General features: G+C 40.5%; 1 protein-coding gene across 2 annotated transcripts; it reads left to right on the top strand.

The window, feature by feature from the left end:
- Nucleotides 1-586: 586 nt before the first annotated feature.
- Nucleotides 587-18,848, top strand: si:dkey-183c6.8 (protein O-GlcNAcase). Of its 2 annotated transcripts, none has more exons than XM_050067971.1 (17): nt 587-754; nt 2,922-2,973; nt 7,531-7,628; nt 8,656-8,786; nt 8,872-9,043; nt 9,148-9,246; nt 10,474-10,743; nt 12,423-12,509; nt 12,898-13,373; nt 13,465-13,639; nt 13,901-13,957; nt 14,412-14,497; nt 14,682-14,786; nt 15,255-15,346; nt 15,455-15,644; nt 16,799-16,958; nt 18,712-18,848. In XM_050067971.1, the coding sequence occupies exons 1-17, from the start codon at nt 715-717 to the stop codon at nt 18,846-18,848; spliced, it is 2,427 nt and encodes an 808-aa protein (XP_049923928.1). In that variant the 5' UTR covers nt 587-714. The 2 variants fall into 2 exon arrangements, with proteins under 2 accessions (XP_049923928.1, XP_049923927.1); XM_050067970.1 differs by having other exon boundaries at nt 16,796-16,958.
- The last annotated feature ends 3,399 nt before the right edge of the window (nt 18,849-22,247 follow it).

Below are 22,247 nucleotides of genomic sequence, written 5' to 3'. Positions count from 1 at the left end.
TTTTTGATACTTCATTATTTTTTAATATCCCCATGGAATTAATAAATGAGTATTATGTAGCCTATAACAAATTAAATGACAAAGCAGTAAATACAGTAATTTGCCTTGTGATTTAGACTAGTGGCCTTCAGGGTCTGCTCTACCTAGACAGCTTGATGCTACTCATGTCATTGTGAACCCGTGTTTTCTACATTTATTCCTATTTTGCGGATTTTTTGTCTCTTAATTTCAGTATAGGCCTGTAATGTTATTTAATTTTGCAGTTTTATTGTAAAGAAGCTTAATTTTGTTTAAATGGCATCAATATTAGTAGGCTATACAAATAAAGTTATTTGTTTTTCAGATCATTTTATGTTAAACGAATATAAACGTAATATATTTACATATTTATATATTATAATTTTGCTGAATAAATTCAACCAAAAAATAACTTATTTGCAGGGTCATTTTTTTGTTATTAATAGTGTTTTTTTTTCTTTCATGAGCGTGAAGTACTTGAAATCAGGAGCTTCTGCTGAGCACCTGAAGGCAACACGAGAGCATCAGCGTTGTGTACAGAGGAGGAGACGGGAGAGGAGGAGGTGGAGGCAGATCGAGGAGAAGCATGAAGATTATCCCCAGTATCTGAGCTAACAGACGGGGAGAGCATCTCGTCCTCCCTCGCTCGTTCGGGGCCGACTGGAAGCGGAGGGAGGCAGCGGGGCTGAGGACAGGATGGAGGAGAAGAAGCAGTTTCTTTGTGGGGTGGTGGAAGGTAAGACAGCGGCCGACTTCATAACTGACCTCCTGTCAGATCATGTGATTTTTTTTCTTACCCAGCGGAGACGATTTTGAATAGACCACCGTTTGACCTACATTTCAGCATCGATTTATCACTTATTGTAGGCGAAGGGGGGCGTGGGAGTGGTAATATGTGTTTGAACACTGACGTATAGAAGAATGTAAAGGTCTTTATGAAAGGATGTGGTATAGTGATTAGCCAGGCTTGAAGTGGGGATCAAAGAGCAGGCGGTGGAAATGATTCAGTAATGTCTGGTTCCAAGGCTGCAGGCTAAGGAAAGGAAATACTCTGCATGATGACTGCTGCTAATGAAGTTGATGTGATGAAATGTACAATAATAGTGAAGGGGAAGATAATAACTGAGATGTTATGATGACTGGAGACTGTAGATTTTGTTGGGATGACAAGACAGTAGTGAGGATGATGGAGATGCCGTGACAGAGGATGTGAGGAAGAACACTACCAACCAGTGATGATGATAATCGTGATGAGACAATAATAGACAATAATGGAAAAGAGAAACATTTGAGGGCCCCAATAAATGAGAAAAAACCAGTGAAGAATGCTGATGATGTTGAAAGTGATGGGGATAATGGTGATGATGATGAGGACAATGATGATAAAGGACAAGAGAGGTTAACCACAACACTAGCAGTGGCAATAGTAATAACATTGATAAGAATGACAAAGCAGGATACAGACAAACGATTGCAGAAAATGGTGAACAAGAAGTTGATGACATACCTGTCCGTTCACCCACCCTCTCAATTCACAACCACACACACACAATATGAAGAAACAAATATGTATCCAGTTTTGTGCTGCAAGTATTGACCGTGACAATAAAACAAAAATATTGTTTTCTCTTTAATTAAATTTGAAGATTTATTTATTTATTTTTTTTACAACACAAACAGGCGGTAAACTAAATCTGTTAACATAATTTCTGTTAGTGTAACATCTTAATCTCAGCCATCAAATGATTGCACAATTATAAAAAAAAATATGCATATTGAATGCCAACATTTGTTGCCTTATATATGTATTGTGTTGAGTGTGTAGTGGAGATAATTACGTAATTGTCCAAGTGGACAGAAAGGTGTCTTGTCAAAACTGTCGGTAGAGGTGAGAACAGATCAATGTGCTGCTAAAATGACACAGAAATGTACCTATTGTCTTTGTAAGGTCTGTTTCATTGGAAATAAATCTATTAATTACGTATATGAACTGTTGCACAGTGGTGAAATCGCTCCATCAGTCCAAAACATCAAAATATCTAATTCACAGTGAGAGACAGAGAAGAAAAAAAAAAGGCGGGACCAGCATTTCTTTTCATTAAATGACTTAAATGATTGTTTATTATAAATTTGTTTCAGTTAAACTGTGCAAGCGCTGATCTGTTTGTCCACCGTCTCAACTTTCCAGCTCTATGCCTATTAGAAAATCTGGTTTCACAGCCCATTGGGGTGTGTTTATCGTGGAAATTCATATTGAAATATTGCAGCTCTAGCACAAACACAAAGACACACACCTCATTTGCAACCCCTCGAACCTGTGTGTTTCTCACTCCCATGTGGTGGCATCCAGCAGAGATAATAATTAGGTCTGGCTTGGTAGGGAGCACTCTGTAGGACACTCACATGTCACACTCATGCACACAGAAAAACAGACTCCCCGTGTGCATACAGGAGAACAGTCTGAATTGTTCGAGGATCAGATTTACTTCTCACTATGACCCACTTACTGTACACACACACACACATTTGCGCACACACACATTCAAAAAACACAAAGGAGGGAGAGGGACACTGAAGATGCTCCCATTTCTAAAAATAGAAAATGTGATGGAGAGTGTAGCTGGAGATGAATTATGCCTCTGCCAAACACGGAGGGGGTGTGACCAAGTAAGCACTGGGAGCCTTGCGTCCTTTTATATGTGCCCACACTGTTTCCAGGAGCTGATTACTGTCCAGTTAGTGATTAATTGTTTCACCGCTTGGGACTTAAAATAGTAGAGCTATATAACGACATGATAAGATACAGTTCATGCTATGGAATGCAATGGTACATAATCAGTGATCATGTCTGTTTGAATGTAAAAAGTGTGGGAAATTGGGCTAACATTATTTTTCCTGTGCAGGTTTCTATGGGAGGCCTTGGACTATGGATCAGAGGAAGGTTCTCTTCCAATGGTAAGTCTGTAACCACTCTTTAAAGCAGCTTGTAGACTGTAATGAACCTGGTGTCCGCATGTACTGTACAGTATGTGGGCACAGGTGTTCATGCATATGTCTTGTTAGCCTGGTCAGAGGGGATGTTTTTGTGTGGCTGTTCTTCACATAAATAGCGTGAGCTCAGGAGCCACTGACTTGACGCCTGTGGGCTAAATCCAGTTGCACGCCTCTATATCAGTGCCAGGCAGACCTGAGAGGAATCACTGGTGCAGAACGACTCCGTAGCAAAGGGCAGGCTCATCCTCAGTCCTGAGGCTCAGCCAGGGATGGCAGACACTGCATTTTGTGATAGTGGAAGGAGAAAAGGGATCAATGATGGGATACAGGTCATTTGATTGATAGATGTTATTTTAGCCATGCTAACAGTGTGGCTGTAAGGATGTTGCTCTGACAGTTAGTCGGTCTACCACTTTGGTCCAGACTGAAATATCTCAACAGCTATTGGATGGATTGCCATGAAACATTATACAGACATTCATGGTGCCCGGAGGATCAGTTCTAACAGCGTTGGTGATTCTATGACTGAACATTTGTGGTATATTCTCAGACATTCATGTTCCCCTCAGGATGAATTATAATCACTTTTGTGATCTCTTAAAGGGGCAGTTCAACCCTGAATCATAAATACATATATTTCCTCTCATCTGTAGTGCTCTTTGTCAGTCTAGATGGTTTTGGTGTGAGTTGTTGAGTGTCGGGTTATCAGCTGTAGAGATGTCTGCCTTCTCTCTAATATAATGGAACTAGATGGCACTCAGCTCGCAGTGCTCAAAGCCCCCCAAAAAATACATTTGAAAAACTCAACAGCAATATCTCTTTCCAGAAATCATGACCTGGTTACTCAAGATAATCCACAGACCTTGTTTCATGTAAGAGCTATTTTATCTCTACTAAAATACAACCCCCAACCGTAACGCCACTGGGGTCGGGTACCGCTCACATTTGAATCAATTATGGTAGCGGTTACGTGAATTTGGCACCTGTATCTAATGGTAGCTTTTCCAGTACTTTACTTTCTCTAACAAAAATGTAATTTTTAACCAAGCTGCAGGGGTGACTTAATTGACTAAAATGCAACTCCGCTCTCCTCTGCTCTTTTTTAATCACACACACAGAGCTAATCCTCTGACTCTCTGCTTGTCTAGCAGTGATACTAGGATATTACCAAAATACTTATGAAGTAGAAAAAAAGACCAGACCTGGAAACTATTGTGGCAGATCAGCGCTACAACGATAGTATTGGCAGCTTTGGGGCACTTCCCCCTCTTGTCTGAAGTTGAACTCAGTGGCTCCATAGAGCCCTGTTGCCGGCCTTGAAGCTCCGCGGTTGGCTTCCAGGCTTTGGGGTCCTTTGAGGCACTCCCGCCTTTCTCAGAAAATGACATTTGGTAAATACGGATTTAACGTAAATCAGTACTTGTAGTACCACCGTAATTCGATAAATACCCTTAAAAGTTCTGTGTTTGTGCCCCAACCCTAATCACCACATAGAAGGAAGTGTGCATCTACTCATAAATCGGAGGCTTGTGCTTGTGATAGCACAAGATGTTATCATTAATGGCGTCCTCCTGGGCTGAGCTGTAAAGTTAGTTAGCTCAGTGGTGCTAGCTGAGCTAGCAGCAGATGCAAACTTCATTCTGTGCAATGATAGAGTTGGTGGGTGAAGCACAGTAGACAGAAAATAGTTCCTACATGAAACTGCTCACAACATGATCTGTGAATTATCTTGAGCAACTGGTCCATGATTTCTGAAAAGAGACATTGCTGTTGAGTTTTTCAAATTTATTTTTTGGGCACTGTGAGCACCACAGGCCAAGTGCCATCTACACACATCATATTTGAAAGAAGGCAGACATCTCTATGGCCGATATCGCCCACATTCAGCAACTCACACCAAAACAATCTCGACAGATAAATAGCACTACAGGTAAAAGGAAAATTATGTGATGTAGATTCTGGGGGTGAACTGTCCCTGTAACTTTTTATGTAGTGCCATCATCAGGTCTAAATGTCTATCTGTTATTTATATTTCTAGTTCAAATTTCCAATAAAGCACAGCCTCTCGAGCTGGAGTTCCACGCTTTTTAATGTTCAGTTACTTAAAGTTTGTCCATCGAAAAGCCTCTTAAAAGATGACCATGGGTCACTAAATTCTACAGTATATTTATACCATCCTCATAGCCTTTACAGAGGGAACATTTTGCAGTGACCGTGGTTCTTTATTTAGCATCTTTTTTTCCATGCAGAGACCTTCACACCAGGGAGCTGCGCAGCACAACCACACTCTTCAGATGTTATCCATTGTAGTGCCACAATAGACTCTCTTCTGCAAGCACCATGACAATGTAAAACGTGTTTAAACCAGAAAAAAATCAACATCCAAGCTAATCAAATATTCTATACAGTGTGAGTGCTCCAATAGACAGTGAGCCAAATCAAGTCAGCAGGCTCATGAGCCAAGTCTCTCTGAATCTTGACTAAACAAAACCAAGGCAGCGCCTTATTGAGACTGCCACAACAGTTCCATCAACACACAAAGAGACACAAGCCCTTTCAGCTTGAATCAGCTAGCAGTGATTTCCATGACCGTGAACTACAGTAGAATACTGAAAGATCATGACCAATGGAGAAAAACACAGAGTGCCATTTAAGGCATCAGTAGCCCATTCATAATAATTATAATCTCTATAAACAGATATCTGCATATGAATGCAGAATCTGTAGACCACGGGACAAGATTTTGGTATCAGAAGTGTTCTGGTTTCTGGAGTTGGTTTGTGGTCTGAGTAGTATTAACCAAGCTTTGGTTGCATGCAAGTAAATAGGCGATGTGGAGGATGAAAAAGGTGGAATGCATTGGCTGGAATGCAATCTGGGAACTTATTTGCTATTGTTTGACGATGATTTAGATTTTTATTAGCTTTTTAAAAATGTATTTGCATTCATATTCACAGTTTTACATATCATCTCTCAACTCCAACCTGGACTGCAAACAGTGATCGGTACATGGAAGAGGAATTATTGGCCCTGATATCTCTTAACCAGATACACCAGAACCCCTGAAATATTGCCCCTTACCCCCAAAGGTGAAATCATCGCCGGACCAATAGCTGATGGGTTCCCAGACTGTGAAAATTCTAACATAAACATACTTACAATGGGATCTACAGTGTGTCAAATATGAATTGATGCACTAAAAAAGGATGTGCCATTCCATTTTCATGTACAGTTATATTACCCCATGTGTATACCTCAAAGTTAGTAAGGGACCAATTAATTGTTGATGGCACACTGATCTTACAAATGAGTGAAGCGACATAAATCCCTGCTGGGAGCTGTGACACAGTTTTGAAGTTCAACAACCAATAGTGACAGCCGACTCCATCCCAGGAGATAAGTTGTTCCCTCTGCTCTCTGCTTTCCTCTGCTCTTAAGTATGCAGACCAAATGATTAAAGCACACTGTTTCTGTTCTTACTCATGTTATGATAAACTGTATAATACATATGACAAAAACACACAATCAGTAACATGACCATGCTGCTATAATGTGTCCTTAAACATTATTGATTTTCTAGCGATAGATGCTTTATTATGAGGTTGAATTGGACTTAAGCAGCTAAGTGTGTGGGCTCCAGGTTTATTTATAGATCGGCTTTTGTTAGACTCAAGTGTGGGGTGCAGGCAAAATTCATACAATGAGCGTTGCATAAGTTTGGCAGACTGGGCCTGCGCATGTGTGTACAGTAGGGAGCGTGTGTATGCATGTGCGTATTTGATTGTGTGTTTGAGGGAGGTAGGATGCATCTTTGTGGAGGCGACTTACATACCATCTGTCCAGGAAATGAAGCAGGGAGAGAGTGAGAACATAGTCCACCCACAAATGACAAGGATGATAAGAGCTGGTTCCTGTCCAGAGAAAGAGAGAGAACGATATTCATGTTTTTGTGTGTGTGATGCAGCTATTGTTTCACTCCTAGTACTATGCTCTATTTATAATTCAGGAGGTCATTTCCTGTAACTGTAACATGGAGCCCCACGATCGATACAGTGGATCTATTTTCTTGCTGCTTGTTGTTTTTCTTTTTTTTTTCTTTTTTTCCTCTCCTTCTGTCCTCACCTCTCTCTCAGCTCCTCCTTTCTCTCTCTCCAGGGCTCCTGTATCATCAGTCTAGAGCTATGGCTTCAAGCTGTGGAAAAGATGGATTAAATATATATATATAACAGATGAATATACAAAGTAATAGATTACATTTTCAAAGCATTTTAAAAAAGTGATGTTCAGAATATAAAGAATTTTTACCAAATTCTTGCACTCAAACAAAAAAATAACATTTTAAGTTGTCAAAAAGTGCTTCAAATAGCAACTATTAAAAAAGCTCACTGAAAAAATAACATTTTTCCTCTTGATTTTTTTCTTTTCCACCTTGTTGCAGATTTAGAGATTTAGCAATGAAATGACTTCAACCAGTACTTCAGTAAAACATGTTCCCTCCTCCATGTCTTTTTGTGCCAGGATGCAAAGTTGGGGATTGAACACCTACTTGTATGGCCCAAAAGATGACCTCAAACACAGACTGTTGTGGAGAGAAGTCTACTCCCATGAAGAGGAGGGTAAGAACCTTCCATTAACCCATCCGGTGTATGAGTCCAACAAACCTTGGACTTTCACCCAGGAGCCAGGTGTTTGCTTACAATGTAATGCCAAACCATGATGTTTTTTTATGTAACCTAACCACATGCTTTTGTTGGAAAACCAAGTGCTTTTGTTTCCTAAACCTAAGCATGTGCCTTGTTGACGTCCCAGCATTGGTTGTGGCGTCCCGGAACATCAACGGCACAGGCAGGAGGATACCTAGCGCATAATATGTACATGTGAAGCGGTGATATGTGACAACTTGGGATGAAAATGCGTTGGAGTTTTTGATTGTTTTTGTGATGTGCTGAGTATTGCAATAACATGTATTACGATGTACTGCGATTTACCACCTTATTTCCAACTGCAAATTATGTTAAACTTTCTATTCTTTCAAATAAGATAACATTTTCAGTCTGTTCACCCTAATTCAGTCATGTTTGTTGCGGCCAAATGTATCTACTGGACAGAAAAAGCAATTGATTTTATTATTCTAGTAGGCCACCAAATTTTACTTTGTAAACTGAACTTTGTTCATCTGTCATCCACCCGTGTGTGCACACAAGTTTGATCTACATCCAGTCTGATAAATTGCCACAGGTGATGTCACTTGAGGCAGACTGACTGCAGACTAGAGTCTCCCTTGTTTTAGATCTAAACTGCCCCAGGACATTCTGTCTTCCCAGAGGGTCAATACTCACTGTCCAATATATAAAATTGCCTTTTTTGATATTATGAGTAAATTTATAACCATCCTAAAAGGTGTCAGCAAGTTTAATGTTGCCCATTATATTATTTTTATAGTACCCTGGAAGACAGTGTGGCGTTAGTCTGGAGGTCTGGTCATTTAGAGCCAAGATGAATTTCTTAAAGGATCACAAAGTCTGGTGGTGTTAGCATTCTTAGACATCTGTACAATCATAGTTCAAATATCTTTTCAAACATTTGACACAGTGTCTCGTTTTAAATTTCAAAATTCAAGATTTTCCTCCTCCTTGCTCTCAGGTCAGTTGCGCACTCTCATAAAGGAGGCTCAGTCAAGAGGCCTGAGGTTTGTTTACGCCCTCTCTCCTGGTCAGGACATTGTCTTCTCTTCTTCCTGTGACCTGACACTACTCAAACGCAAGCTAAGACAGGTGTGTGACACAACAAGATAATGAACACTACAGGAGTGTAACTTTTTATGATCTAAGCCTCTGTTTTTTCTCTTTCTCTCTCCAGGTATCAGACCTGGGTTGCCAGGCATTTGCCATTCTGTTTGATGACATCGATCACTCCATGTGTCAGGCTGACAGCGAGGCCTTTTCTTCATTCGCTCATGCTCAGGTCACTGTAACCAATGAGATCTATCGGTACTTGGGGGAACCACCTGTCTTCCTTTTCTGCCCCACAGGTAGGAGGGCTGAACTAAGGTGAATTGTAATGTTTGTGGTCTACAGAACCTTATGAAACTTGACAAATCTGATGAAATATACCTCTTTTTCACTCTCCCTGTAGAGTACTGTGGTTCTCTGTGTTCTCCCAGTGTATCGAAGTCTCCCTACCTGCAGACTGTTGGAGAGGACCTGCTGCCCAACATAACAGTAATATGGACAGGTGAGACACACACACACACGCACACACACACATATGTTAGCATAAATATGAAATCTATAAATGACTAACAAATTGATTTAACTTATTATAGTTGATAAAAAGCAAACATTTAAACCATTTTCTTTACTACATAGTATAACGTGGCTGCATTCCTGCAGACATAAACCAGAGTCATTCCTTGTTTTCTGTTTTTTAGCCTCATTAGTCGACCTGCCGTCTTTTGGCTGATAACAGGACACACTAACAAATGCTTATGGCATGCAAATAAGTGCAGACATAAATACACCCACAGGCTCCTCCAAAGACCAAAAAACATTTTAGATTCACATCCACCCACACCATATGGAAATACAGTAGAAACACACACATGTGGACACACATTATCTACTCTCTTTAAGTTCTTTAATTATGTTAAGCTATTGCCACTTTTTAATTGTACCAGTATAGTTTAAGACTTTGTTGGTAATATTACATTGTGAGCTACAGCTTTTTATGCCTCTTTCTCAACATTACTGCTGACATAGTCAAATATGAAAGCAGCATCATGTTTCACAAATGATTGGTGCTTGAAAATTAAATTATGAGCCCTACGTGGGCTCTTGAATGCTCATTCATGGTTCCCCAGAATGGTTTCTGGTTTTGACGAGTGAAGTGTGTCCCTCCAACATCACCCCTTATGTCCAAACCAACAATAAATTCCATTCTGACAGACAGTCCATTACAGCCTGAGCATACAACTGAGTATCAATTATAAAGAGCCTTTACACCCACCTACCTCAGTGGAGCTCCTAAAATTTACCCGAAAAGAGACAAAAAGAAGACAATTAAACTATAATTAGCAACAGTACATAAAAAGTCTGTGGATTCCATGGCAGGTGCAGCAAGCATTATGAAGCTGCTTCTTTTAGAGTCAGCAGTAGGATAAAATATCCCCAGGGCAACAGCACAAATGTACACCGCCACAGCAACTGACACCACAAACACACATATCAAAGCAAAAAGAGAAGGTATAATGTCCAGGGTGTCAGCTGAGCTAGCATGTGATTTTTATTTTTATTCTATAACGGATGCAGCTTGAAATGTGGCGAATTACAATCCTTGTTACAAAAAGTACTTAAGTAAAATTAGTAATCAGTATCCTGTTGTCTCCCTCAGATTCAGATGTATGTTTCTCAAACCTTAAGGCTTCCACTTGTCAACTTTTCCCCTTAACTCTTGGTCCCACAGGCAGTAAAGTAATCTCCAGGAAACTGTCTGCAGACTGCCTGGCTGAGGTGGAGTCTGTCCTCCAGCGCCCCCCGCTCATCTGGGACAACCTGCACGCTAATGACTACGACTCCAGACGTCTCTTCCTGGGGCCTTTTAAGGGCCGAGAGCCTCAGCTGAGGAGCCACCTGAGAGGCCTGTTACTCAACCCCAACTGCGAGTTCGAAGCCAATTACATCCCTTTGCATTCGCTGGGGAGCTGGTACAGAGCTGGAAAAGAGGAGAGGAAAGGTGAGGGGATGGGCGGAGGAAAAGGATTAATGAGCAGCTGCAAGGGAGGAGGAAGTAGCAGTGATGAGACAGGAGATGTCCCGAGTTAATAAACTAATATTGGCTCTGCCAGACCAGAGCCATGTACAGTAAGTCCCATTGCTTCCTGGAGAAATGTTTAATAAGCCAGTGTTGCTTGGCAACTAACACAATTTTATCTAACATTATTTAAAAATAAATTAACTTGTAGGAATTAAAGCTCCATCTGTTGTCCTGGACAAAGTTACTCAATAAGCCTTCAGCTGTAGTTACACAGGATAAAAATATTCTCTTAATACTGAGTTGCGCATTTCAAGATTCAAGATTATTGGATTTGTCCTTGGGGAAATTTGCCACATAAAAATACATAGTGCAGTAAGAGACATAAAGTCAATTCAAATACTAGCAATGCAGCCCCTCATTTCACACCCTCCTTATGTCCTGAGTTTAGGAGATTGGAACCCTATAGCCCTTAATTCTATCAGTACTCATCTTCTTTCAGAGCCAAGTGGATGTATTTTCAGAAATATTTGAGATGAAGCTCTCAGATGCATTTATATTTCACACAAAGTGCATATATTCCTTACCGTGTACTGTACAACTGTGTCAAAACTCTATGATAGCTGTAATAACTCTTGCACCACCTTATTTGACATTTGGTTTACATTTATTGCATATAATTTTCTGTGACAGTCTAATACATGAGACTACTGCCAGAAAGAGAAAGCGGAAACAAGGGAGCTGGATGGAAAAATGTAGGAGAGGAAACCACTGTAGCGTGTGATGTTCTGAAGACGAGCAGGGAGAGGTGGTGATGAAGGAATAATTGTACGGTGTGATGAAGGGAAGAAATGAAAAGCGAGGAAGGTCCCTGTGTGGAGGAGAAACAAGGTGGAGGGCTGGAGGAGAAATGGGCTTCAAGGGAGGGGATGAGAAAAGAGATGAAGGGCAAGCCGAGGCCTGTGATGTGGATGGAAATGGAAGAGGAATTTTAATGATTATATGAAAGGGAGGGGGAATGGGGAGTGGGAAGTGTGTGAAGTAACTGATAGATTCTTTTTGTGTGAGAGGGATCTAACTTTAAGATTAGTGATGCTAGTCATGTTTTACTAAAGTAATATAAAACAGGAACCATGTCTACTTCCTGGAGTTGTAAGAATTATAAATAAGAGTTAGGATCAAAGTTTAAATTAGACGTGTGTAATTGTGTTTTTATATTCAGCATTCAGACATCAAACTGAAGTTGATCTCCTTATGTTATATCCTGTATGATTTTGTATGAAACAAAAAACACTGCAAAACAACCTTTGTTGACGTAGCTTGCGTGACTGGGTTATTTTTATTGTTTTTGATGCTGGGTTTTGACATGACATAATACTGCGTTTTTTCCAGCTTAAGTCCACAGTAGCAAATGTCATGTTTTAGTGTCAGTCCTTTAGAAGCTAAAATGTGTGTATGTTTTTTTTAGTAATACATAAATATTGCAGATAAAAGCGAGGTATGAGTGTAGTGTGTGTGGGGAGGTTTGTCCACTGAAACATGTCCAGCTGGAATAAACATTGCAGACTGACTTTGACAGGAGTTCTCTCTACTGTGTACTGTATGAATGTGATTAATTCAGTATCCTCCTATGTAATAATGCAGTGTTGTTTATACCCTAGATGAGGAGTGTGAATACTGTCCTGATAGAGCTCTGTCTGCTGCACTTCATGATTGGATGGAGGAACTCAACCAACCACTACAAGCAGGTAGAGAATTAAGAAAAATCCCACACAGACCCACAGTTAACACGTTTTCTGTCACCCAGCAGTGGTCACTCAGAGAGGGTAGGCCAGGATTATGCATCACATTTGCTTGTAATGTGTGTGAAGCGGCATGCTGTTTTTTGCCGGTCTCTGCTAGCGTTGCAAGTAAACGGTAACTTTGACCAAACAAAGAAAAAAAAGAGTGATGACTACAGACAATAAAACGCCAATAAACAAGCGCAAATCCTAAGAAACACAGGAAAAAACTGGGAAGTTAGATCCCAAAACACACCTGCAATTACAATTTATTGCCATAGATGCCGCCAAAGAGAACAAAACGCAGATCTTCGGGATTGTAATTTTAATAACATATGTTTTTAAATTATTACAGGTCGTCAGAGCTCACGAGCAGACCAGCGTTCCTCCACTCCAACAACTCGCTGCAAAACACCTGACAGATCTGACTACCCGTCCACCTTCAGAGGATCCTCTGCCGTAGCCAAGCTTCCTGTTTTTCCCCTGAACTCAAGTTCACCTCCGTCGTCACCCACGAAGGTCAAGGGTGAGACGGAGGGACGTGATGGGGAGAGGAGAAGGTCAAACCAGCCTAGTCAACCCAATCACCAACCTCCAGGTTCCAGGCCTGGTGCACCCTCTGGTGGAGGCCGGGGTCAGAAGGCACAGGGTCTGGGGCTCTGTGGTGGGAAGGGTCTACTAAGTGAGTCCCAGGTGCGGCTGCTGGTTGGGCTTTATTATCTACCCCACGAGCACGGCCCATCTGCCCAGAAACTGCTGCAGGACCTGACCTGGCTAAAGGCAAACTGCCACCTGGTCAGCGCCAACAGCAAGAAGACAACACCTCAGAAGGTCAGTGTGTGTTTGTGTAGATTTATTGTTGAAGTGTGGAGTGTATGATCCTTTAATGTGAGTGTTTTCATACGTGTATGTGTGTTCTCAGATTGATGAGTGGCGCGGTCGGTCCTCCAGGGTCCTGTCCCTGTGTGAAGACATAGCACAGCTCCACTGCAGCGTGGTGGGTGGGGCCAATAGGGCTGTGCTCTATGACCTTTATCCTTACGTGTGGGACCTGAGGAACACGGCTCTGCTGGCAAAAGCATTCATATGCTGGCTGGGTGAGTATAAAGAGAAGCATGAAACTATGGAAATACATAAAGTGTTTTACTTTATAGTCTTACTTTATACTATGTGATTCATACTGTCATACTATCGCTGTGCTGTATAATTCTGTCCTATACTAATAGAATGTAGTGGCATGCTCTTTCATAGAATAGTATAGTATAGTATAGTATAGTACTATACTGTAACATAGTTCCCTGCTATACTGTGCTGTAGCATAATCAAATAATCTAACCTCCCTCACCTCTCTTACTCAGATGGAAGAGTATTGAGTGACAGCTCAACTCTGGGCACCTGGAAGAACTGCTTCCACTGTGAGTAGGCATGACCATTTAACCATTCTTTGTCTCCCTAAAAATTGATCTCCCTGAAATAACAAACTACAAGTAGCATCTGCTGCACAAATCCGCACAAATCATTCTTTTTTAGAGTAGATTCAGTCTGAAAGTTTCCCATGATTAATCCAGCTTTCAATCATTATATCACAGCACTAGCTCAGTGTGGTTCAGCAGATAATGGTGCAGCGAGGACTGAACCACCAGTTGTGCTTCAAATATTTATAGCACCATCATAAAAACTGAAAAAAAAAGTTAATTCCAGCCAGGATCTCTTGAGGAGCTGTAATGCTGTAAAACACTGAACTCTTATGCTGGCATTAATATTTAAAGTAGATTTAACTGAGCCCTCGTTTTTCCATCTGCACTGGCTGTTCATTGGCCCTAACCACATGATGTCACCTGGCTTACATTTGGTTCTTGTCTGTGGTAGGGTGTGGGAAGGCCTCAGGGGCAGACGTACTGGGAGTGGAGTCAGAGCCATGGGCGTTCAAAGGAGGGGTGTCTGGGGAGGTGCAGGTAGGGTGTTTGTATAACGTTTCGTTTGTCATAGATTTTGTGATTAAATCATCATGATTTTTATTGTGTACGTGTGTGTTTGCATTCTTAAATTATCAATCATATATGACACTAAAGTTCAATCCTTTCTTAACTAAACAACATCTTTGTGTTTGTGTGTGTGTGTGTGTGTGTGTGTGTGTAGATGCTCCTCCCAATAGGCAGCAGCAGTGAACTCTTCACTCATCCTCCTCCGCTCTTCCCTACCTCTCGTCTCTATAACATCAGGCCCTACCACAGCAAGGACAAGGTGGGAGAAGTCACTCCCACACATGTTATTGTTTCACACAGACTGCCAGGATAATTCATGGACTATCAGTACACTGTACAGTCACACAACCACTGTATCAGCTGCAAAACTTTAGCATAGCTGCTGTGGAAACTACACAATTCACTTCTTTAGGGATAAAAAAACAACTTGGAAATGAGCCAGGAAGGAAGAACATTTTTAGATCATGCATAGACGCTGACTCTAATGGAAAGTCATGGATGATTTATGGAATTTTCAGCCAGTGCCACATCAGAATCCTTATATGGAGAAATGCTGCAAAATTAAACAGTTTTCAAAGGACCCAGATTATTCAGTCATCTGCAGGTTTTTAGTGAAACATTTATACACTGTTGTGGGAAACATATGGCCTAATAGACAGAGACATGAAACCACAGAAGGATCATATATTTTAAAGGATTTTTTTGTATTTTGTACGTGTGTGTGTAGTTGGAGTTGTATCGCATGGTGCGCCAGCTCCACCTGAGGACTCAGGGCGGCCAAGAGTCCAGCATTGCTCACCCAGATGTCATAGGAGACAGGTGTGTTTGAGAGCCAGAGAAAGAAAGAGGAGTTGAATATTTATCATATTGGAATACTACAGTGTACTCACGTATTCGTTAAATAGTAATGTCTTCTCATTTCCATAGATGTCTCGGACCGTGCCTGGCGTTGTGCCCGGAGTACTGTTTCATCCTGGAGGATGAGCTGGGTGTGTGCGGCTGCGTGTTGGGCATCCTGGATGTTCGCTCGTTTGCCAAGCGGTGCCAGGCCAGCTGGATGCCTGCCATGAGGGACAAATACCCGCCCAAAGGGGGCAACACACACCCCAACACACAGGTGAATATGTGCACTTCATCAAACATCCTTTTTAAAAATCATACCTAGTCTGTCTTTCTGAAAGGCACAGGAGTGTAACAGGCAGCCACAAAAAAAGACTCATGGACATACCCAACACACACATGAAATTATGCACACAAACATTTAAACATACCTGCAGCTACACCATCTGTGTCACCCTCTGTGATGAACTAATAACCCACAGGGAAGTGGGTGGCACACAGAGGTAAACAAAGCAAAAGTCACACAAAAACCAACAGATTAACACGCATACACACAGATTGGACTCCAGTCATATAATTTTTCCTCCTGATTGATGAGACATATTGAAATATTTACACAAATGTGTATACAGTAAAGAGCACCCATATTAGAGTGTCAGAAATGGGAGGAGACAACACCCTTGCTTACAGCGTCACTGTTGCTCATCACGACAAACAGTTGAGTGATCGCAGGCAGAAAGCCAAACAGAGCCCGCGGTGAGCAACGGGGACAGTCAGTCTCTGACATTTGTGGAGGACTTATCTGCCCACTCCGTGCGTCATGGTGCATGATGGTTGGTTCCTGCTTTATTAGACATGTGAACATACAGTAACAGCAGTATTTTATATTTTATAAGTTTTTCACGACTTATATTATCCTTCCTCGTATCCCTGACTTAACCTTGAAATATGTTTTATAACTTGAAAACTAGGTAGAGAATACCTCTCTGCTTGCAAGGTCTATGCCAGGAAAAACTGCTTACCAGCGCATCTAACAGGAAGTGCATTAGGCTAATCACAGAGGTCTATGTCTACAAAATAAAAGCTGCTGATACAGCGGCGACTCTGTTGATGATACAAGGCATTAAAGGTATGCTAAAAATAAATTCTGTGAAATTTTAATTTACGATGATCTTCATACTGTCTGGTAACCTGAAGGTACTCTAGTTTAGTTAGTTTCTATAAGGTGAACTCAGTCAAACATGACCCTTTCGTAACATCTAGTGGCAGCTGTTGGAAACTACAACAGCATAGGAATATGTATGGTGTATGCTTTTCCACAACCCTCCATCATACAAACACGGATAGGAAAACTGTCCAAACATTTAAGATGAATAGGACAAATTTTCATCATTGTGTGAATGTCCTTGTGTCTCTGCTCTCCATCAGCAGGACCTGATCCAGCTGATGGAGGAGGACCAAGGAGAGTATCCAGACTCTCTTCTCTATCACTTCCCCTCTCAGCTGCGACTGGACGCGCTGCCTGAGCTGGTGGACATCAGCGTCAGCCGCACTCTACTCACCGCCTTGCTCACTGCACTTAAGGCAAATGGTAAGGACAGGGTTTCAAGTCATTGCATCAGTGTGGTTGTGTGTGTGTGTGTGTGTGTGTGTGTGTGTGTGTGTGTGTGTGTGTGTTTGTTTGTGTGTGTGTGTGTGCCTTATTAGCTTCAAACTGAGGAAACTCAATACAGTTAACCCTTACTTCTGACTAAATAAAGGTATATCATACATACCTCTGTACTGTATGTAAAACACTGGAGATTGAAGGACTCTGTCGTCATTAGTAGCATCAGTGCTTACCGACTCGAGGCTAAGGGCTGAGCAGAAGAGCAGAAAAGGGGCGTCGGCAGGTTAGTGGATAGAGCACCTTTGCTGCATGTCATTCCCTCTCTTTCTCCCCCCCTTCACGCTTAGCTGTCCTATCAATTAAAGGCAGAAATGCCCCAAGAAATATCTTAAATTAAAAAAAAAAAAAAAAAGAAGAGCAGAAAAATATGGAGGGTTTAAGCAGTGTCGTAATAGCACTTAAAATTAATGTAGGCAGGGTCAAGCTGCCTGTAGATGTTGTCACACCATTAAATTAAGTAATTTTAAAATAATTATTTGCCAGTCTGCTCTGGAGCCTATAATAATCTGTGTTTTTTTCCATGACAGGCTACGTCAGACTAACAGGTTGTGTGAGGTTAATTGTTTTAATATGAAGCGCTAGTGTTGACTTATAGATTGATTTATTGATTCATATTGACTCAGAATATTTGGAACGGTTTCAATACTAATTTTCTTCAGTATCTACACACCGGTATCAGCTGTGCTTTCTCACTCTCTCTTATTGTTAATGTTTACTATTAGTTATTATTATTATACATGTACTACTAGTGCCATCCATTTACCATTTACATTACAATGGTCATTTTGCTGTTCTCTGCCACTAACCAAGAAAGGGAAAAGTCGTTAATGTCATGTTAATGCAATTTTTAAGGATATACTATACAGGAATTTCCTTTAAAACAATATATGGACTCACACAGACGTAAACCCTCTCCATCATCACTTATAACCCACTAGAAGTCTGCGGCAGTGTATTTATCTGCAGAGACTCTGCTCCTTTTATTCCATCTGTGATTCATCTTTTAAATTCTCAGTATTTTTTTAATTGATTTTGTTGTTTTGATTTATTATCATTAGTTTCCTTTATTCCACCAAACTCCTTGGCATATTTTTATTTTTTATTTTTGATACTCATGTGTCTACATGCTACTATATGTTATAGTATGTGTGCAAGGCAAGCTGTTCAAACAAATTGCACCAGGTGGGATTAATAACATTGTCTAAATCTGAATCTCTGCCTGTACTTTCTTATTATTTTCTGTGTTTGTGCGTCTCCCCGCAATGCTAAGACGAGGTATGGGCTTTATAAAATGGTAGTAACCAGGTGCCAGACCGTAAGCAGTAGGCAAGTGACATAGCACTGAAAAAATGCAAATATAGCAAGGCAAAACGCCAAATGAGAGTGAACCTGGGGTTATTTGCTGGCGAGCGTGTTTATAAACAGTAACCCACAATCCTGTATAGTATACCTTTAACTTGTATTTCCTCAATGTCAGTTTATCCCTGTGGTATTGAAAATTATATTGAATATCAATAATTTTCAAGGTATAACATTAAATAGAAATTCCAGTATTGTGACAACGCAATGAACCACTGACTTTATTTAATGTATGTTGTACATTTTTGTATGCAGCTGGGGGCAAGATCCACATTTATCTACATGTTTCATGAGCATTCCTTTTGTGTGTGTGCAGGTTCTCAGGGTGTGTTCTGCGAGGTGCAGCCGACAGACCGTCAGAGGCTGGAGTTCTTGACAAAACTGGGCTTCCTGGAGATCCTCAGAGGAGAAGCCAGGAGCAGAGAGGGAGTGGTGCTGGGGAGGCTGCTCTGAAAAATAAACACACACACACATTCACACACATACACACCACCAGACACACATTAAGCACTTGCACCCATACAGTAGATACACAGAGGCACTTGCACACACAGAAAGATGTTAGAAACACAGTATGTACAGTACAGTGTGGAGATGGCTAAGCGTTGCAAAGAAGCAGGATCTGTATTTTCTCTGCCAAGAGAGAAAACCTCCTTTAAGGGACAATCCTGGATTCCTTTCAGTCTGTGTGGCAGCAGTAATGGGGATGAACCCAGAGATTTCTGAAGGATTTACAAAATATAATATAAGCTTTGAGTTTAAACCTTCAGCAGAGCCACGCTAATCTTTTTCGGATTCCACCCCTGGCTATGGATTACAAGAGTTAGTCAAGTTACAAGGAAGTCAACAACAGAGTAGTTTGAGATTGGAGCAGAGCAGTAGATCACAGTAGCTACGTGGCACACGTGTCAATTTAATTAATATTTCTATATTTTGTATCAACTATGGGTTACGTGACTTCTTGTATGCAAAATGAGTCATTGAGAGTGATCATCCAACTCTGGGATGCCTCCTGCCAGCAATTTAGCATCTTTCAGCTCATTGTTTTGTTTTTTGTTTTTTTTCCGACCCACTCTTCAAAGCTTCATATTTTCCGTACAGAGATAGGAGTGGTATTGATTTTCTCTTGTAACTTGTTAAAGAAAGCAAATAATTGTATTTTCACAAAATTTCAAACTATACCTTTAAGCTGACAGAGACTAATTCCCTTGATTTAACGCAAGATGTGATTTTGCCAAGTAGGTCATGCTCCTGGATCAACACCCCACATTGCGCTCCTGGATCAACACCACAATCAACGAATCACAGCCCTCTGACATCATCAGTGTGCTGCTCCTGTGCTTCTTTCAAAAATCCTAGTTTTCCAAATTGAAGTTAGTACAGTTTTAAAAAATCCTCAGTAATACTGAAGAAAAACCATTTCAGCTACTGCTGGGTTAGCGAGTTAGCTTGCTAACTAGGTTGGCTATGCTAATGAGTAAAGCGAGTTAGCTTGCTAACTAAGTTGGCTATGCTAATGAGTAAACTTGCCAATAGATGAGAATATTGGCCGGCTAGCTTGCTAACTAGGTAGTTATGCTAACAAGTAAGCTTAACAATAGGCTAGAATGTTAGCGGGCCAGCTTGCTATCATGGTAGTTATGCTAACAAGTTAGCTTGCCAATAGGCTAAAATGTTAGCGAGCTAGCTTGCTAACTAGGTAGTTATGCTAACAAGTAAGCTTGCCAATAGGCTAGAATGTTAGCGAGTTAGCTTGCTAACTAGGTTGGCTGTGCTAATGAGTAAACTTGCCAGTAGATGAGAATATTGGCCAGCTAGCTTGCTAACTAGGTAGCTATGCTAAGTAATAAGCTTGCCAATAGGCTAGAATGTTAGCAAGTTAGCTTGCTAAGTAGGTAGGCTATGCTAACAAGTAAGCTGTTCACAAACAAAGAGTTGCAAATTCCTGCAATCAACACATTTACAAGGTTTTTGTTAAATTTTATTGAGGATTTTGTTCAATTGTATTTACTTCAATTTGTAAAACTAGCTTAGCTCTGAAGAAGCACAAGGGAATTTTCAAAGAAGCGCAGGAGCAGCATACTGATGATACCTGAGGGCTGTGATTGGTTGATTGTCATGTTGGTCCTGGGATGTGATGTGGGATGTTGATCCAGGAGCATGTCCTACTTTAGCTGTTAGCGTCGATCTTATGCTCTGCTCCTTTGGTTTCGTTCATAAGCGATACTTTTTTTCTTCAGAGTTAGGATGTTGTTTTCTTGCTCCTGTCCTGTTGGTGAAATAGAGTCTGCTGACAGCAGGCTGAGCCCAGGCACAGCGTCACTGTTTACACTTGATTAGCATAGGTGAATGTTTACATGCATGAAGAACAAAACATTGTGGAAAAAACAGAACATTCACAAAGTAGGATTACATTACAAATGCACATTCATAATTTCAATGGAATGCTAACATGGCAACATTACTGAAGATTTTTATTGGATTTTTCTCAGCCATTATAGCTATAAAGTCTTAGGAGCAAGTGCATGTATGCTAAAATTCATCTGAAAAAAGAAAGAAAAAACAACTAAAATCATCAAGTTTTTTAGATTGTGCATGAATACAATCATGCAGACATATAACACACACACACACACACACACACACACACACACACACACACCTGAAGTTTACACTGGGTTCAATTGGATATTATAGATACCTCTCTCGCATTTCATTGTCAGATACTTTGAACATACACCAGTATGTATGGTGTTTGTGTGGGTGTGCATGATGTGTTTGTGTGTGTGTGTGCAAACATACCAGTTAAGACAGCCATGTCATTCTGCCTTTATTCTGAACCATAATGAACACAAGCATACAAGCAGACACACACACTCACAGTCATGCTAAAAGAAGCACAACAGCACTCACAATCAAATCTTCGACTGAAAGTACGTAGAACTACGAATGTTCATTTTTTGTAATGCAGCTTAAAAAGACACAAGTACTGTTTGTGCAAGTATTTATATTTCTACTTTTTTTTTTTTATTATGCTCGATCAATCACAGACTGAGAGGCACTTTTGTATGTTTCATCCTGTTACCAACCTCATCATCACCGTCTGTGAGGTAGTTCGTGATAAAAAAAAATGTAGTCCCAGAACTATAACTGATGTAGACAGATAATAATAAAAACAATAATAAATCCTGAAAGCACTGAGAAAGAAATGCATGTTATGATGTTAAGAAAATTTTTAGATGTTATTGTTTATGACAGAATGTCACTTCACTTGTATGAAAAAAAGAAAAATAATCTTTTTAATATTTAATATTCTTCTGTTTTTTTGTTTGTTTTTTTGTTTGTTTTTTTACGTTAGACTGGGATTGTATGGTTTGTGTGTGAATGTGGACGTGTGTGTTTGGGAATATAGATGTTGATGGGAAATACACACAAAAAAATAATAATTTACACAGGCAACATGAAGCACTGTGAAAAAAGACAAAGTCTAATAATGAACCACGGAACACTTTTCATTCAAGCAAATTTCATAATAATAAGACTATGTAATGATAATAATGACAATAATGATAAGATACAAACAGTTGCCTTTAACTTCCAGGCCCAAGCAGCTGACCACTCCATCCATTTCAGAAAAACATCACATGTGTACTCATTGTCTCTCTGTCTGCCTGCATTGAGGTACATGTCTGTTTTTACAATGAGTCCCAGTGGAGTGCTATGTTGTAGTATGTCTATGCAGGGTAATGAAGGGGTTAAAAAAAATAATAACTGTCGAATTCAGTCTGTGTTTTTATTGACAATAACAGTTAAAACTGTCATTTTAAAAACAAATGATTTTATTGAACTGAC

The sequence above is a fragment of the Epinephelus moara genome, chromosome 17 (genome assembly GCF_006386435.1).
Source record: "Epinephelus moara isolate mb chromosome 17, YSFRI_EMoa_1.0, whole genome shotgun sequence".
NCBI lineage: Eukaryota > Metazoa > Chordata > Actinopteri > Perciformes > Serranidae > Epinephelus > Epinephelus moara.
This window is presented reverse-complemented; position numbering and strand designations above follow the sequence as displayed.

Excerpts from the sequence above, each read along its gene's own strand:
- si:dkey-183c6.8 (XM_050067970.1), top strand. The coding sequence starts at position 715 with ATGGAGGAGAAGAAGCAGTTTCTTTGTGGGGTGGTGGAAG. Across the intron at positions 12,510-12,897 it reads CAACCAACCACTACAAGCAG|GTCGTCAGAGCTCACGAGCA; the intron begins GTAGAGAATTAA and ends AAATTATTACAG. Across the intron at positions 16,959-18,711 it reads CACTGCACTTAAGGCAAATG|GTTCTCAGGGTGTGTTCTGC; the intron begins GTAAGGACAGGG and ends GTGTGTGTGCAG.